This window comes from Oryzias latipes, chromosome 17 (genome assembly GCF_053564925.1).
Source record: "Oryzias latipes strain Hd-rR chromosome 17, Olatipes_Hd-rR_3.1".
Classification (NCBI taxonomy): Eukaryota; Metazoa; Chordata; class Actinopteri; order Beloniformes; family Adrianichthyidae; genus Oryzias; species Oryzias latipes.
This window is the reverse complement of record NC_136253.1, coordinates 34,382,329-34,399,391: the sequence shown is the minus strand read 5'-3', so window position 1 is coordinate 34,399,391 and position 17,063 is coordinate 34,382,329. Positions and strand designations below refer to the sequence as shown.

Here is a 17,063-nt window from a genome sequence, read left to right as displayed (position 1 = left end):
TCTTTTTAACAAAGCAGTTCTGAGGTTTTTTAATAAGGAAACTCTGTAACGAATTTCATGTCTTTTGTGAATTTCCATTTCCCTTCAATGTTGTTTCAGGGTCAAACCAAAGTAAAAGTGGGTTCGGTCAACCGGAAAACAGAGACTTGACCACATCAGCTGGTTTGAAACATTCAAGGTCCGCTTCGTAAATTGGAATCTGTTCTGATTGAATGTTAGATCCCGATGCAAGAGCTGTGTAAAAAAACAAACAAACACACATTTGAGGTAAAATAACAAATAGAAAAAAAGCAGAAATGCAACCAGTAAACAGATTGATGACAGTGACCTCCTCACCAACATCACTGCTCCTCCTCCTCCTCCTCTCAAACCGTCCCCATCTGCTTCCCTGCGTTTATCTCCAGAACATCCACCATCATCTGATGGATTCATTCCTGATCCATCCTGGTCCCAAAGAGAACCTCAGCATCTTCATCTGTTACTTCCTGTCTCTCTAAGCCAACATGGCTGCTCTCTCCACAGCCGTCTACACCTTTTCTCTCCTTTTTGATGACACCTGAAACTCTCCTCCACCCATTTCCACCTGCTTGGACACGCCTCTTTCTCATAACTCTGGACAGTTGACCTAAGATAAAAATCCTCATTTACCTCGAGGAGCTGTAGTTGACAAAAACTTCAAAAAAGTTTATTAAAACCCAAAGCGTTTGTTGCAAAAAATAAGTTTGAACCAGAATTTTCTCAACCTCCCATTCTTATCGTCTAAATTCCTTTTTGTTTATTATCTTTACACTAAACTTGTTGACCCGTGTTTACACAGGTTGTCAGGTCATCGTGGTTTTTAGGGCGGATGGTTTGCCGCCACAAATAAAGCTTCTCAATACAAAAATCTTTTTATTCTAACAAGCCAACAGATTATCTTTTGGATATCATTTTGTAATCTGAAAAAGAAAAATAGTAATAATAATTTTATAAGATTATAGCTCAAACAGGAAAAAAAATCAAAGCTATTTTTTTTCTCCTTTAATATGTGAAATGAATGCTGGGAAAATGCGTTTTTACTTAGAAAACCAGGATTTATTCAAGGATTTAGAAAAAAATACACATTTGCTGTTTGGGTTCAGACGTCTGGACCTCTTGGACGGGTTTCCTCCTGCTGGACGTCCTCTGGGTTCTGCTCAGACTGAGGTGAACCAGCACAGCCAGCGGCTCGGCGGCACAAAGCCGCTGCACCTGGCAATTAAAACGGCTCCAGGGAATGGGGGAACAATCGAGCATCTTCCAGGATCCAACCAGCGCCGTCTCCCCGTCTCCAGACAGATTAATATGCATACATCCGCATTCGCTTTGATGTGATGAATATTCCACCAATTACAAATGTATCCTCCCACACACTCAATGTTTTTTCTCTCTCAGGGCCTTCCTGGCATTATTCTCACAATGTTCCACATTTACATTGAGGCTTCTCCTAAAAGAAAGGCCATTAAAAGCACTTGTTAATCAAATGGATATCACTTTATTGGGGGAATTAAATAAAACACATTGCTCAGCCAGAAAAGCCAAAAAAAAACATGGTTAAAAATGTTAAAACTAAATATACAAAAGATGATAAAAGAGTATGAGACAAGACTGGTGTCATATATATATATATATATATGTGTGTATATATATATATATATACATATATATATGACAGCGAGAAACAACGAATAACAATGGTAAAGGGATTTGGAGGAGTGACGGTAAGCTCCATCTATAAACATGGTTTTTCCCTCCAATGGTAACCATCTCTGTATGGCACTGCAGGTACCACCGACTACGAAAACTAAGCTCTGGTCTCTTGCAGATAGACAGAACCTGGTCCAGGAATTATGCTACTTTGCAGCGAGTTGTGGGTGGAGCCAGCAGCTTCAGCAGAACTGGAACGCACAAAAACAACACATGAAGGAATTAAGAATGAACCATGAACTGCAGTAAAAGAGAGTCAAAAAAAAAAAGGAAAGGAAAGAGGGTTTTTCCAGCTTCTTGTTTCTTAAAAAAGTTGGGTTTTGAGCATTTGGCTTCGTCCCTCGATGCTTGGTGCACTTAGTAAACTACAGAGGGTGTCTGAATCTACTATTCCGAAATCCAGTGTCCTAGAAAATTTCCCAGAAGTCTCTGCAAAAAGGCAGTGTGCACCGATGCTCACTAGATCACCGAATATAGACCACAATGCATTGCGTCAGAACAATTTTTGCCAAAAAAATGTATTTAAATTAGGGCTGCACGATATGAAGAAAACTCGCGATATGCGATATCAGTGATTAATATTGCGATAACGATATAATTTGCGGTATATAAACAATTAGCAAAACAACCAAAAATATTATTCCCATTCCATTACAACAGCTTCAAAATTATACTACAAATGACCCTTGTTGACGTAGGAGGCGAACATACAACATAATAGGGCGCCATCCGATTAGTTAACAACGTGAAGGGGTCCATCTGATTGGTCAAATGCAGAAAGGGATTTTTTTCAATCCATACTACATGCTATAAGATTGCTTGGCCACATCTAAGGTAACCATTTATTGCAAATTTGCTGTCTTTTGCGATATGCATATTGCACAGCTTGATATTGCGATAACGATAAATTTGCGGTATATTGTGCAGACCTAATTTAAATGCATTTTTTTAATAAATCATCAATGTTTTTATCATCAGAAGACAGTGGATTCATAAATAATCGTCGTAAAGCGTTCATATTAATTACATTTTAACGGCGAGAAATCAATGACGTCATACCTGCCATTTAAAAAAAATAAATAAATAATGAGCATAATGTCCGAATTGCTTTTATAATATCTGGTTTTTTAGTAGTTAGGGCGGGAATTCGGACACAGCCTACAATGCCAAAATCAATCCAGTGTTCTGGAAATTTCCCAGAAGTCTCTGCAAAAACGAGCGTGCATCGATGTTCACCATATTAGCGAATATAGACCACGATGCATTTTATAAATGCGTTTATTTTGCTATAAATCCTCCGAGTTGTCATCATCAGAACACAGTGGAATCGTAAATAGTCGACGTAAAATGTTCATATTTAGCAGGTTTATAATTCGGCAAATGAGTGACGCCATATTTTTGCCCTTAATAGTATAAAGACATTTTTGTTATACTTGTATATTTTTCTAATATTTACATGAATTTTTTGAGGAATTCTATTTAAATGACACAGAAATAAGACATCAGAGGAAAATATTTTTCATGTCACTGCTTATCAGCTTGATTTTACTTTTGATTGCCAGACTTTTTATTATTTAAAGGGCCTATACCATACAAAAACAACTTTTTTAAACTTTTAAGTGTATCATAATATTTAATCCTTGCATAAGACAACAACCCCAAAGCGGTGTTTGGAACCAGCGGCGGCTCGCCTTTTGCACAAGACAACGTCTTCTGAGCGGCAAAAAAGAAGTTTCAGGCAGTTTGTTCAGCCTCACCAAAGAAGAGCCGACTCGTCAGTAATGGTTAGTTTATCGACTTTCCGTCCGATCGCAACTTCACAGACATCTGCTTAGTTAACCTGATCAAAGTGGATAGTATGGGCATGAAATGGGCAACGCCCACTAGGAGCGAGAGGCGGAGCCTGAGATCGAGTCGTATTACTTCCAGGTAGGAAAAGAATGGTTCTTTAGTGTGCCAAAGATGACATATAATCACATACATGGGTATAGTTTGATCTAAAGGCTTAAGAAAAGCAGCATGTAGGCCCTTTAAGTTGTGAATTCTTACATTTAAACAAACGTAAAAAGTTTTTTGCCTAAAAAACAAAACAAAAACAGTTTATAAATGTAAAGAATCGATGTTTAAACAATCCCAATAATAGACGTTTAAAGTCAGCTACAGCTGAACTATAATGTCTAAAGGAAACAGCGAATCTGAATGAAATTAGTGAATCCGATTTTTGATCCGTCTTTTCCGACTGAAACACTGAAATTATTTTGTCTAAGAGCTGTATGATGTTTTTCTAAAAAAAACTATATCCTTAAACCCAAAATGGACTGAACCATTCTGTGTAACAGAGGCTACATTCACACTGCAGGTTGAAACGACCCTATTTCGATCTTTTTGCCCCTATGCGACCTGTATCTGATCTTTTCATGACAGTCTGAACAACACAGATCCCATCTTTTCAAATGCGACCCAGACCACTTGGGTATGTGGTCCTGAATCCGATACGTATCCAATATTCTCAAACGTGACCTTCGTCTGAACGGCCAGGCCACACGAATCCGACCTGTACGCCATCGATACGCTACAAACGTCATCATTCTGCTTTGAATTAGGCGGGAACGAGAACATAAACATCAACCATGGCGGACGATGCTGCTGAGACCAGTCAGTAAAAGGGAAGCGAGGTCTCCGATTGGATTCATATTTGGGGTGACCGCTCTATTCAGGCCAAACTCCAGGGCTCTTATCGCAACAACCGGGCGGTTCTTGAAAACATTTCCAGCAAAATGGCCGAGCGTGGCTACAGACGATCCTGGCTCCTCACATCAGTATCCCACCGCTCCAGGCTGCGACTCCGCACCCACAGGTTTCTCTGTACCGACTTGGCTAACACTGCCCCACAAAACGCCATGGCCAAAAACCTCGCTATCCTCCTTTTTTATTTACTTCTTAAAATGAGAAGATTGTAATTGTGCTGGCTCCTTTGTGAAAATAAATGTAATGATGCAAAAAGAGCTCCGCTGTTGACAACACTGTTGTTGACGTCCATTGTTAACGTTAGCTACTACCCCGTTGAGTACTCTTCTGCGCATGTGGGTCCATTCTGGGTCATTTCACGGTCACAGATCACAAAAGTTCAGATTTAATTGGAAATGTGAACGGCCTTGCAAAAAAAAAAAAGAAAATCGTAATTTTTCATAAAATCGTAATTGAGCATTAAGCCCTGCAGTGGTGCAGATAACGTAGCCTGAGAAATGAGCTTTTTTTACTTGTTTTTTTTAACAGGGTCGTATTTTTCCATGAAAAAGTTACTGAAAGACAAATTGTTTTAGCGATAATGAAATAAAAGCTAAAGGCTGACTCAGCAGAAACATACCTTCCATCTATTTCCACACTGATTGCAGAAGACGAATGTGGTCATTGGCTCGTCAGCGCTGCGAGTTTGAACCTTTGAGCAAGCACACAGAACACAAAGACGTCATTCTTGGACTTCAGCGCGGTCCCTCGATGGCCTCAGCAGTTCTCACCTGTGTGTAGGTGCAGCACTTCCCCTTGCACTTGCCGCAGGTGAATAAGTCGGTCTGAGTGCCCCCGGTGGTCGCCATCTGGTGGTCCCTGACGGCTTCTTTGGTCAAGTTCTTCCTCATTTCCTTTAACTCGTCGCTGGCCATTTCCTACAGACAAACGTCGAAACAACGCGAGCTCTCGGAGCAAAAACGTTGGCGGGACGTGAGGACGGGGGTCCACGCACCTCGGCGGTCATCTTGGCCATCCGCTCCGGAGACACGCTCCCGCAGAGAACGGTCCTCCTTAGGTTTGGGTTCTTCATGTCCTTCAGGTTCGAGATCCGGCTCCGCACGCGGTTCTTGTATTTCATGTCTGTGTTTTTGAACTCTTGAAAGATGCGTGGCGACGGGTCAAGAAAAAAAAGATTGTTTTGACATTTATCATGAGGAAATGAATCACATCAGGCGTTTGTTGTATAAAGTCCTAACCATGCCGAGTTACGTCGTTTCTGTTTGTTTTATTGATTTAAAAATAAAGAGCCTTTTTGGAAAACCTCTGGTTTTCTTTCTCAAGCGACCAAAAGGGAGCATCGTGTTCAGCGATAATCGTCTCCATCTTTGTTTGGCGTGAACCTTCAGATTCTAATCTTTCAAATGTGAAGGATATATTCTTCGATCTGCGCTCCCAGCTCCTCACAGTCAGCACCGATAGCAATGTAATCCTCTGTAAGAGAAAGAACAAAGAGTTGAAGACACACGAACGAAAGCAGAGCTGGAGCCGACAGAGGAGAACTGGATGACCTCCAGTCTGCAGAGCATTGGCCAGCATCTCTCTGCACTTGAGCCTGATGGAGTCGGAGGTGCTCGGGGCGCGAGGGAAGTTGTGGATTAGCGAGTTGGGCGCCACTTCAGTGGTGTCGCTCCGACTGCTGAAGTTACTGCTGGAGCTGCTGTTGAAATGACCAGACAATTCCATGAGCTTTTATCCTAAACAGGGCTGAACCCCGGGGGGGGGGGGTCAACGGCGGCTCCGTGCTACCTCTCTTCTTTGGCCTCGGGGCTTCCCTGCGATGGAGAAACCACCGGGGTGGTCTGCTCCTTCCTCTTCTCCTCTGAAGCTTTGTCTCCACCTCCAGGTTCATCTGAATTTACAGAAGTGGAGAGAGAAAAATCAACAAAAACAAACAGAGGAACACTTTTCATACAGAACCTGTAAACTTAAAGTGTTGATATTGACTCTGGTTATTAAAGTTGACCAAAAAACAAAAAAAAAAAAAAAAAAAAAAAAAATACCTACAAAAGTTAGTTTAACACACTTACATTTTTAAATAATAGTTATTTTCTTTTTTGAATCAAATGAGGGACTGCTGAACCATTTTTGCTGTCTGGTTGCAGCTTTAATGCCAAGTTTAAACTTTTTTATTTGTAATTATTCACATCAGTCCTTAGAGGGAAGAAGCCATATGAAAAATAGTTAAAACACTATTCAGTCATGAACAATTTCAAAAACGGGCAAAGACAGAATTTATTGCCATAATTATCCGTCAAATTGCCATAGAAACTCCAAACAAGTCGGACAAATCACTGCTTACTGAAAACATGTGGCTCCAATGTAAAAACGGTTTTCCTATGGATGATGTCACACTCACGTGGTCCGATTCTCAATGAAAAAATGACACCACCACAGGAAAAATGTGTTTTACCCCGACCCACAAGAACAACAAAAATAATCCATGTGTTGTTTCAAAGGGATGTCATTTCTGTACCATGTTCCAAAAACTACTGGAGACCTTTTCTTCCCGACAGTATTTGGAGGAAAGGCTGGAGTGTGACCCAAAAATGTATGATTAATAACAAAATGAAAGATGTTTCTTTTAAAATAATTCACAAAATTGACCCCACCAATCAATTCATGCTAAGATACATTAAAACAATTGATCATTTGGCAAAAAGAACATCCAGAAACAATTAACCATCTTTTTTGGAATTGTACTGAAATTAGAATTTTTTGGAAAAAGTGTTTACAATTTATTAGAAATCATATTCACCCCAACTTTACTCTGAAGTGTGAATATATAAGTTTTGCATTTCATAATAAAAACTTGGACTCAAATAAAAATCTCATAATTAATCTTATTATTTTATTTGGCAAATGTTATAATCATAAATGCAAATTTTCTTCATCTTCTATTTTTTCCCTGTGTTAATCAAACAGTTTGAAATGTATCTCAGTAACATCTCTAAAGTCTTAACCAGAAAGCTGTATGTTTGTATGAAAGTTGTAGAAACCTGAATGTTTTTATGTGAAATGCATGTAATATGTATGCTCCCCTGGCATTTCTGAAGTTTAAAAAAAATGCTAAAGTTTACCTTTAAATACAGACAGTGGTTTGAGTCGAGGTTTCTCACAATCCTTCTAGCCAATCAGGAGTGAGCTTGTTGGAAGGCCACACCCCTACCATTTGAAAGCAGACTAAATAAAATCTGCCAAATGTTTTTGATGTGGAGGCCAGCAGGCTCCACCTACTTTTATTTAGGTATCTGGTAGGTCAGTTTATAACTTGAAATAAAAAAAAAAAAGAAATGAATAAAAGAGGATTATCAACAAGGTTACAAAAAAAAAAAAAGGTATCAGATCCAGAACGGTTCTTCTGACCAATAGAACGACAGTAACAGCTGTTTATTTATCTACAGAAGTCTATGGGATTTTGGCGTCTTGGAGCCACTTCCTGTTTGGAACGCCAAGGGGGAGGGGCCACTCAGTCCAGTTCACATATACAGTCGCCACCTCTTTTCTGACTGTTACAGCAGACAGACACAGACGGCATTTTTCCAGCAACTGCTGGCATGAGCTGGAAACCAGGAATCCAATTATGGATCTGCCCCCCCACGGTGCCCACGAGGAGCTCCGTGTGAACCGCATCACCAACACCAATAAATCCCATATGAGCTCTGTGCGCAAAACAGACTCCACAAAACAACCAATTCTGAGCAACATCTACAGAATTGGAATTATAAAAGCAGAAGAAACACTTTTGCTTAATCACTGCTGCAGCATTTAAAATGCTGAAATGCTAAACAAAAATCAAATTGTTTAATGTTTATTAAACAATTATTAAACGAATTTAAACCAATTCAACAGAAAATCTGGTGGAAAAAACTGAATTAACGAATGGATGGAAAGACTGCAGACAGGCTTTTGCTCCTGATGCTTTTGTGCTTTTTAAAATAAATCAATCTGATCTCTAAACATCCTCTGTGTCTTCAATGCAATGTAATGAGACACACACAGACAGAAATGTCTGTCTACCGGCCAGCCAGCTGCCCGAATGCCGGCATGACAAGCAAAAGAGCCCCACGGCGGAGCTGGGAGCTATGTCCGGTGAATCGTATGGCAAAGCAGCAAGCCTAGGTATCATAAATCTTATGATATTTCTCTTATATTCATTGAGACGGAACAGAGATTGAACGGAGAGCATATCCGTGTTTATGAATGACTTGGAGTTTTAGGGCCAGTTTACCCAAAACGTTTTTTTTTTTTAAATTACGACTTTTAAGTCGTAAATTTACAAGAAAGAAGGTCATAACTGTTAAATTGCGAGATTTTAAGTCGTACATTTACGGGTTTTTATCTCGTAAATGTACGAGATAAAACGAATAAATTTACGAGTTTATATCTCATTAATTTATGACTTAAAATCTCGTAAATTTACGAGAAAAAAGTCATAGATCAACGAGGAAAAAACACTAAAGTTTTCCGTTTATCGGAGCCCAGCTTGAAGATGAAATATATGGAGCCTTTTGTGAAGCTTTATTTCCGGATAAGTTTAAAAACAAAGAGATTCTGAACCTTTTGGCGACTCAAAATCAGATTATTGTACGTGGAGCCGGCCTTCCAGGGTTCGGTGTCGGTAAAGCGGAGTTTCATCTGTAAAATAAGGAGCTCAGAGACACGTTTGGGTGTAGAGGACCGCTGCTGCAGCCTTTATTCTCCTTTTCATTCACATAACCTGAAGTTCATTTGTCACCTTACGTCATGAACCTGTCATCCCAACACCAATGCGGAAGTAAACTGTGTTACATACGCCCCCTCCTACAGACGAAACGTCCCGTTTCAGCATAAACAGGGATCCAGAGTGCGAATTTTGCGACCAAAATTTGAGAGTGTGAATTTGAATTTTACATCCAGTCGCTCATGTGCTACCAGTAAATTTGCCTCCCCCACCCTCCGTATTTTTTTATACATTAAACGTGGAAGGGGCACGTCAATGATCAATGAAATAATCAATGATATGCGAGCGCACACGCACGCAGGCAGAGACACACACTCACGCACCTATTCATGAAACGCGAGCACGTACACTCTCGCGTGATGCCTGTGTGTGAGGCGGCCACTGCGTGTGAGAAGAATAGGGAAAGCCACTGTGAGTGGCTAAAATGCGTGTAGGGGGAGGGGCCTAGAGATAATCGAGTGCGCGTAAACATCTGTGGGAAGGAAACGGAGACAAATATCATCACAACCTGATATGTGCGTCTGAGCTATGGGTAAGCGAACTATTGATTCGTTCTTCCGACCTGCGGCTAGTGTACCAGTGCCAGAGTGTACAGCAGGGGTCTCAAACTCGCGGCCCGCGGGCTATTTGCGGCCCCCAAGACGATATTTTGCGGTCCCCGCCTTAATATGAAGGTTTAATGTTACTGCAGCCCGCCAGTTTGTATGAATGACACTGTTTCATTGTCGTGCGCGGAGCTGACCAACCAATCACAGTGGGGTATATGACTCTTGGGGGGCGTGACAATGACAGGGTTTGAAAGCAGGAAACCTGACAGCCCCCTCCCTCCCCGGACCACATTAAGGAGTTCCTTACTTTCCTTTAGAACAAATTTATTCGCTCGTAATTTTCTTTCTTTTTTTTTTTTTTTTTTAACTTGTCCTGTCCAACAGCTAGGCAGACAGATGAGAGCTGAGGGCCTCTTGGGTTGGACATATTTTACTTTAACAAGAGGGGTTATTAATCTTCAGACAAACCAAAGGTATGTCTGAATAAACCCCTTTTGTAATTGAGGCCAAACTTTATTAGTTTCAAACATGTCTGAAAATCTTTGGTGTTGGACCGGACGGAAAAGGAAAGAGGGGAAGAAGAGAGAGGGACGTTAGAGAGAGGGGGGGTAGGGGGTGATAATAGGAGGGGAAGGGGGATAAGACCATGAAGCAGCATAAAGCAGCAAGTTTACTGGTTGTTAATCATTATGGTAAGGTTCAAATGAAAAAAAAAACAAACAAAAAAAGGGCGGAGCCTGTCCACACACACACTCAAATGTTATAAACACACCTGTTAGTTGCAAAAATGTCCACCTGTCGACATGTACACAAAACAGATAGTGTTCACACGCATACTTATGCCTTAAAACCAACTAGTGTGAAATATTTCAGTCATTCAGTCTGTTGAGCTAACACCTGTGCTCAGGTGAGTGTTTATGTTCTTCTAAAATGGATGGTGGAACGTGAAAAGAAGGAGGGAGAGTGCCCAGCCATCCCCACCCCAAGACCCCCACCGCACCAGCAGCGGCAGCCGGAATCCCCCCAACGCCACACGGGAACCGGCAGGGAACAACCGCCCCCCGGGCGACCAAGCCCGCCACCCAGGCCAGGGCCAGCAGGGCCGCCGCAAGGCCCCCAGAGCCAGAGAGCAGGGAGGCACGGAGGGAAAGAGGGCGCCGCCCCAGCCCAACCAGGAGAGCAGCCCCCCCGCCGCGCCGGGAGAACCCAACGCAGGGCCCCACCGGAGAAGGACGCCCACAGCCCCAGACGAGCACCCCACCACCACCCAGGAGTTCCGGGCATCCCCCCGCCCCAACCCCAGGTACGAGCCAGGACCCCCCAAGGGAGACCCACTCCGCACTCCAGGCAGCCATCCGCCCGGCCCACGGTTGGTCCAGGGAGGAGCGAGGCAGGGGCCCGCCGCCCCCGCCCAGAAGGGGGGAACCCCAGGGAAAAAAGAGGGCCCACAAGGGGTGTTGTAAATATGGCCCGACCAGGCTCGGCCACAGTTGGAAATTTGGCGGGGCCCAGCACTCAGGAGCAAGGACCAGAACCCACCCCCCAGGGACACGAACACCCCCGGCTCAGATGTAATGTGAACCCCCCCACCGCGCGGAGAGAGCACCGCCGGGCCCAGGAAGCCGGCACCCCGGGGACACAGCCGCCGTTGCAAAGGGGCCCGTACCCCCCACCAGGGAAGAGGCAGGGGACAGATGGTCCTAGGTCCCACCTTCCTTGCAAAATGTGTGTGCGTGTATGTGTGTTTGAGAGAGTGTGTGTGTGCATGTGTGTGTGTTTATGTTGGGATGTATATATTGAGGGGGGAGGGGTGTGTGTACTAAGGGGGGTGCGGTTAAAATTGGCGGGTAGGGCACTAAGGGGACGTCTCCTGATTACTCACAGTGACGTCCCCTCACCCTCCCCACCAAGGGGCCCTAAATGTCTAAGGTGCGGTTAAAATTGGCGGGTAGGGTGCTAGGAGGACATCCGCTGCTTGCTGGCAGTGATGTCCAAGCACCCCCCCTACCAAGGGCCCTACATGTCTAAGGTGCAAATAAAACCGAAAGAGGGGGGGCCCACTCCATACGGCAACCACAGGAGGGGGGTCACTGCCTAGTAAACCCCCCCCCCCAAGGCTCATCGCAGGCTAAGCCCCCCACCCCCTCACCCTATTATGAGGTTATATGAGGAAGGGGGAATTCGCTCGTAATTTTCTAAATACATGCAGTCCGTGCTGAACTTTTCTCTGAGACGCACAGAACCGGAGGAAGATTTAGGTTTTGGTTACGGCGGCGCATCAAACGGTTATGCACGGTTGTTACGGCAGCACACCGTCCCGCGGGAGTCGGGTCAGCTGAGGAGAATAAATGTCCCACACCTACATGCGTGACAGCTAACGGGGCTTGAACTTTAAATACGTGCGAGCAACAACAACATTAGTTTTAGACACACTGAAAATACGTGGGGAAAATGCAACGATAGACGTGTTTGAGATGAACCGGCGGCTCGCCTGGATCGTTGGGGACACCAGGCGGGGGGGGGGGGGGGGGGGGGGGGGGGGGTGAGATGAAAGCGAATCTGCAGCAAGACTGAAGGAGAACAGGAAGATGGAGTTGTCCTTAACATTCAATTTAGTTTTAATATTCTTCTCCCCCTTAGTATTATATGTGTTATTATAGATTTTATGATTATTTTAATGTTTTGTGATGTATGTAGCCTTTTTTAATGAATTGGTATTTTAAATTATTTTAATTACTCACTCCACTACAAAAACCATCAAGACACATGTCCCATAATGCATTGTATTGTAGTCTGTAGGGCAGCTTTCAGTCAGTTCAGTTTCCAGCTGTGTCCGGGTAGGTTTGCCCCTTGCTCCCACCCCTTTCTCGCGATATTTTTGTGATGATTGACAGTTAATATTGGAGCAAAAACAAAAATATAGGTCACACACCAGGTGATCTGCGCAGCGTTGAGTTCACCTGGGTGATCTCAAACACGCTTGTTGTGCATCTTGGCTGCACCTATTTGGTGTCACAAAGATAAATTTCCATCCGTTTTCTTAACTATTTGTACTGTCATGACAGCGATGCTTTTGTCAGTTTACCTTCTTGGTGCATCTTCAAAAGTGCAGAATAAAATGTGACACTGAATCTCAAACAGCACATTGTAATTTCTGCATCTATTATTAAAGTATTTATTAGTAATACAGTGGAAATTAGTAGATTTGGTTAGAATGTTGATTTACGGTATGCGCCCCTAAATTTTCTGGTTGTGCCTCTAAAATTTTCAGTTAGGGGCCACTGTGCTCCTAGTGAAAAAAGTTAGTCTGGAGCCCTCATAAAACAATGAAGAGGAATGAAAATAGTCTGTTATATTAGCATTAGAACTTAGAAAATGCCAGAAAGTGCTCCTCCTCCTCAGACGGAGGCGTCACACAAACGTAGAGATCTGGTCTTTGGTGGAAGAAAGGATTGAAGTGGACATCTGCAGAAATACCGACGGCTTCATCGGGTTGCAGAGATTCTGCAAGCCGCCAATCAATAAATAAAACATTAATAAGTCGTAAATCAAACAAATGAGCTTCTAAACATTTGCCACGTTATCAATAAACATTCAGCTCACCTGTTCAGTTGAGTTTAGTCGGTCTGCTCTGCTGCTGCGCGGCGTTCACCTGCTGCTCTGTATGGTCACTTCCACTAAAATCTCGTAAATTTACAAGTTTTTTCTCATAAATTTACGACTTAAAATCTCCTAATTTTACTTTTTTTTGGTGGCCCTAAAAGTCCGTTGTAAATAATTTTTTGTTCGCACGAGTTAATCATTTCGAGGGAACGCAATATTATCTTGTGGGAACAAGATATATTTTAATTTTTTGATGTCAGGACACGGGCTCCGTAGTAAAAGACTGATGGAAATCCTACTTTTTTGTCTCTTTTTGTGTGTTGTTTTTGTCATCCTAGTCACAGCCATCTTTATCTGTAGTTGTATACTCTGTATTGCTATATAAGTTTTTAATTGTATTTTTCTATGTCCAAGTATCATAAAGAATAATAATTTACCCAAAAGCTTTTTCCAGGACTTGATCAAGGACTTGGCGAGGGAGGTCACCTCCTCGTCTGTGCTCTGCTTGCGGATGGCGTTGACGGACATGCCAATTCTGGTGGACTGTGGACAGGGGTCAGAGGTCAGAAGAACGCCGTCTGACTCCTTAACTGGCAGTGAAAGAGCAGATGTACCTGCAGCAGTTCCAGACTCATGGGGATGTTACGCAGCTCCTTCAATAGATCCAAGGCACCCGCCTGAAGAAGAAACAGGAAAATAGTTCAAATCCAGAATCAAATTTTTTGTTTTCATATGACCAGATTTGAAAGATCCTTTTCTACATGAGTGAGATTTTTAGCTATTAGTCCTCAGCTGACGAATAAAAACGTCTGAAGATATAAAGCACTGACAGCACAGATGTAAACAGTTATTTCTTCTGATAAAAAAGTTAGTGTCAATTAAAAGATGACCAATTAGAAGTAAAACATATGCATCACTCACACTAATACACACATCTTCAGATTAAATCCCATTCAAGCAGCAAATTCCATGAAGATTTTTTCTAATTGAGAGATTTTTCTAAGTGAACGTGTTAATTAAATTTGCTGCTTTATATTTAAAAAAAAAACACAAATTATTTTTATGTGATGCATATAAAAGACATTTATACAATAGAAAAATAAATAAATAAATAAATAAAAATCCCAATGTAAAGTCATCATAAAAACAAGACTTAAATTTGTTTTTCTAATCGCCTAAACAGAAAAAATATTATATTTGTATAGTTTTTGAGGGAGGAGAGAGAAATATAAAAATATAAATAAAGTAAAGTTTTTAAAAAAGTGTTCAAGTGACTAATATTGATAGAAACTGCCGCAAATACAAGACTTCATGGTTGGAGTTATAGATGCAATAGAGTTAAACAACTACTGAGAGGAATAAACAATATATATTGTGATAAATATCTATTAACAAGGTAGAAGAAAGACATAAAAAAACAGCATCAAAAATGAACAACCTAAGCTAATCTGTGAGGTAGAGAATGTTTAAATGTGTTGATGCAAACACAACAGAACATGCCTTAATCTTGCTTGGAACGATGCTTGATTATCTAAAAATGTTGAATGTTTCTAATAAAGATGACTAAAAGAACAAATTCTTTAAAAGTCTTAAACTGCGACAAAAACAAAGGTATCACGACAGATATGTGACGTTTACGGCATTTATCTTAAACACAAATGAATGAAACAGTCATGTCAGGTACTAGTTTCTCTATTGTCAAACTGTAAGTGATCGTTGAAGCTAAAGTTTGTTACAGATCTTAACTCTCAGAGAGCAAACACTTGAGCTGGGATCGGAGCTCCTGGCTCCTGCTGAATGTTTTGAAACTGAAACTGTTGCTGCAGTTAGTTTGCTGGAAATCTGAACTTCTTGCTAAAAGCGTTCAGGAAAATGCTGTCAAATGCTGTCAGCGCCGCGGTGACACAATAACTGGGTTATTTAATTGAAACGTGTCTTTAAGTTTAAAATAGCCACATGGGGCAATGTTTTCGTAAGCTAGGAGGCGTTCAAATGCTACTTCAGTCAGTGGCTAACTGTTAGCATAATAAACACTACGGAGAGGCCAACTGTTTCCTTAGCGGCTAAGTTTAAAAACTCCGACAATTTAACGGATTAAGATGAACACCAGTGTACAAAACTACGCTAGGACAGAGTTGAACTGAGTTTGTGTTTAAACTAAAATGAAACCTGTTAGCTACACGTTAGCATAGTCGGCTAAGTAACAGCAGACAGGTAAGCTTCGCTCTCTTTAGTCGTCTCACCCCGTTCTTCTTCTGCGCCATTTTATCCATCTTTTTCGCGATTCGGATGATCTCCTCTTCTTCCTTTTTGCTCATGATACCCGATCCGGTAAAATCCAAAAGAATAAGGTGCAAAATAAAACAAATTTGTGACAAAGACCACGCCACGAACGACGTCAACTTGGCGGACCCGAACCAGCTGCTGTGTAGCAGACCTGAGTAGTCGATGCCCGCATGCGCACAAAGGGCAAAGTAATCGAGACGGAGCCAACGATCGACCTGTTGAATTGGTGATTTATCTAAATTGCTGTGCAAAAAGCACAACAAAAATAAGTAACAATAGTTAATAATAGTAAAATATTTAGTAAAAATAATAAAGTTGCAAATAATAATTTAAAATAATGTTATCATTTTCCTGGAAAATAGGTTTTGGTTGATATTATTGAGTGATTAAATTATTGATAAAAAGCAATAATGAAAAAAATCAATGTATTAAATGAAAAGAAAAAGTTTCTTTTTGTATTTATATTGGATGTCAAACAATTAAATGGTTTAAAAATGATAAACGCTGCATATGAACTATCCTTTTAACATGCATAAAAATCTATCTTAGGGGGGCACCAGAGAGCTGATTGTATTAACAGCTCAGAGGCTGAATGATGTAGTAGAGTCTCTTGGGGGCTGGGGGGTTGTGGGTTCGAGGTCGGGTCGACTAAAAATGAGACTGTGGCTCCCTGTGGGACACTTTGTGTGGCTGTGACATCAACTCACTCTTCTTCAATGAGAGAAGCCAAAGTTACATCCATCTATACATACAAACATTTTCTTGAGCGTTTTCCCCTAAGCACATGGTATAATCTGGCAGCTGGAGCTGAATCCTGTGATCCTCAACTCCAACTGTGTGCACGTGTCAGTCTGAAGCAGCTTTTATCCAGTGAGGGGAAGGTTGATTTTTGCTTGATCCTTATAGACCAGCGACTACTTACATAAAGAGGTGTGTAGGCGCTGTTCTACAAGTTTGGTGAGTTAAAAAGCTCTGATGTGGAATGCATAACTCTCGATTAGCTATAACATAATGTAGCATTGGAGATGTAGAGGCAATAAAAATATGTTAAAAGTTCAAATCCATCTTGGAAAAGATAGACTCTACTGTTAGAAGCCCTGGTGCATGTGACTTGGGTTTAACTGCAGACTTACCCATACCTACCGTGAGGCAAAAGTGCCCTCTTAAGACCGTATTCTGCCCCGTGCTGTCAGCAAGTGTGTAAAATCTTTTAACTAATCCCTGTCAGGCCAGGAATTTGCAAATCAGATTACGTGGGCCGCTTGCAGAGACGAAGTAACACCTGTCGCATTCACCAGGAACAGAAAAAAAACAAGAAAAGGATGTTTAAATTTCAAAATGTACTTCAAACCATTCTCCACACATTCAAACTAATTTAGAAACAGAGATAT

The 17,063-nt window shown here is 41.7% G+C and overlaps 1 protein-coding gene across 2 annotated transcripts; it reads right to left on the bottom strand.

Annotated features, from left to right (window-relative positions):
- Positions 1–1,490: 1,490 nt before the first annotated feature.
- Positions 1,491–15,871, bottom strand: tcea1 (transcription elongation factor A (SII), 1). 2 transcript variants are annotated; one of them, XM_023965113.2, is made up of 10 exons: positions 15,630–15,871; positions 14,001–14,063; positions 13,824–13,929; positions 6,262–6,364; positions 6,024–6,172; positions 5,890–5,946; positions 5,468–5,622; positions 5,244–5,390; positions 5,093–5,164; positions 1,491–1,916 (listed from the first exon to the last, which is right to left on the bottom strand). In XM_023965113.2, the coding sequence occupies exons 1-10, from the start codon at positions 15,702–15,704 to the stop codon at positions 1,908–1,910; spliced, it is 936 nt and encodes a 311-aa protein (XP_023820881.1). In that variant the 5' UTR covers positions 15,705–15,871; the 3' UTR covers positions 1,491–1,907. The 2 variants fall into 2 exon arrangements, with proteins under 2 accessions (XP_023820881.1, XP_023820882.1); XM_023965114.2 differs by having other exon boundaries at positions 6,024–6,169.
- Positions 15,872–17,063: the final 1,192 nt, after the last annotated feature.

Coding starts and splice junctions, on each gene's coding strand:
- tcea1 (XM_023965113.2), bottom strand. CDS start 15,704: ATGAGCAAAAAGGAAGAAGAGGAGATCATCCGAATCGCGAAAAAGATG. Junction 13,930..14,000: donor TGAGTCTGGAACTGCTGCAG/GTACATCTGCTC, acceptor CCCTGTCCACAG/TCCACCAGAATTGGCATGTC. Junction 6,365..13,823: donor GTCCTGGAAAAAGCTTTTGG/GTAAATTATTAT, acceptor CTGTAAATTCAG/ATGAACCTGGAGGTGGAGAC.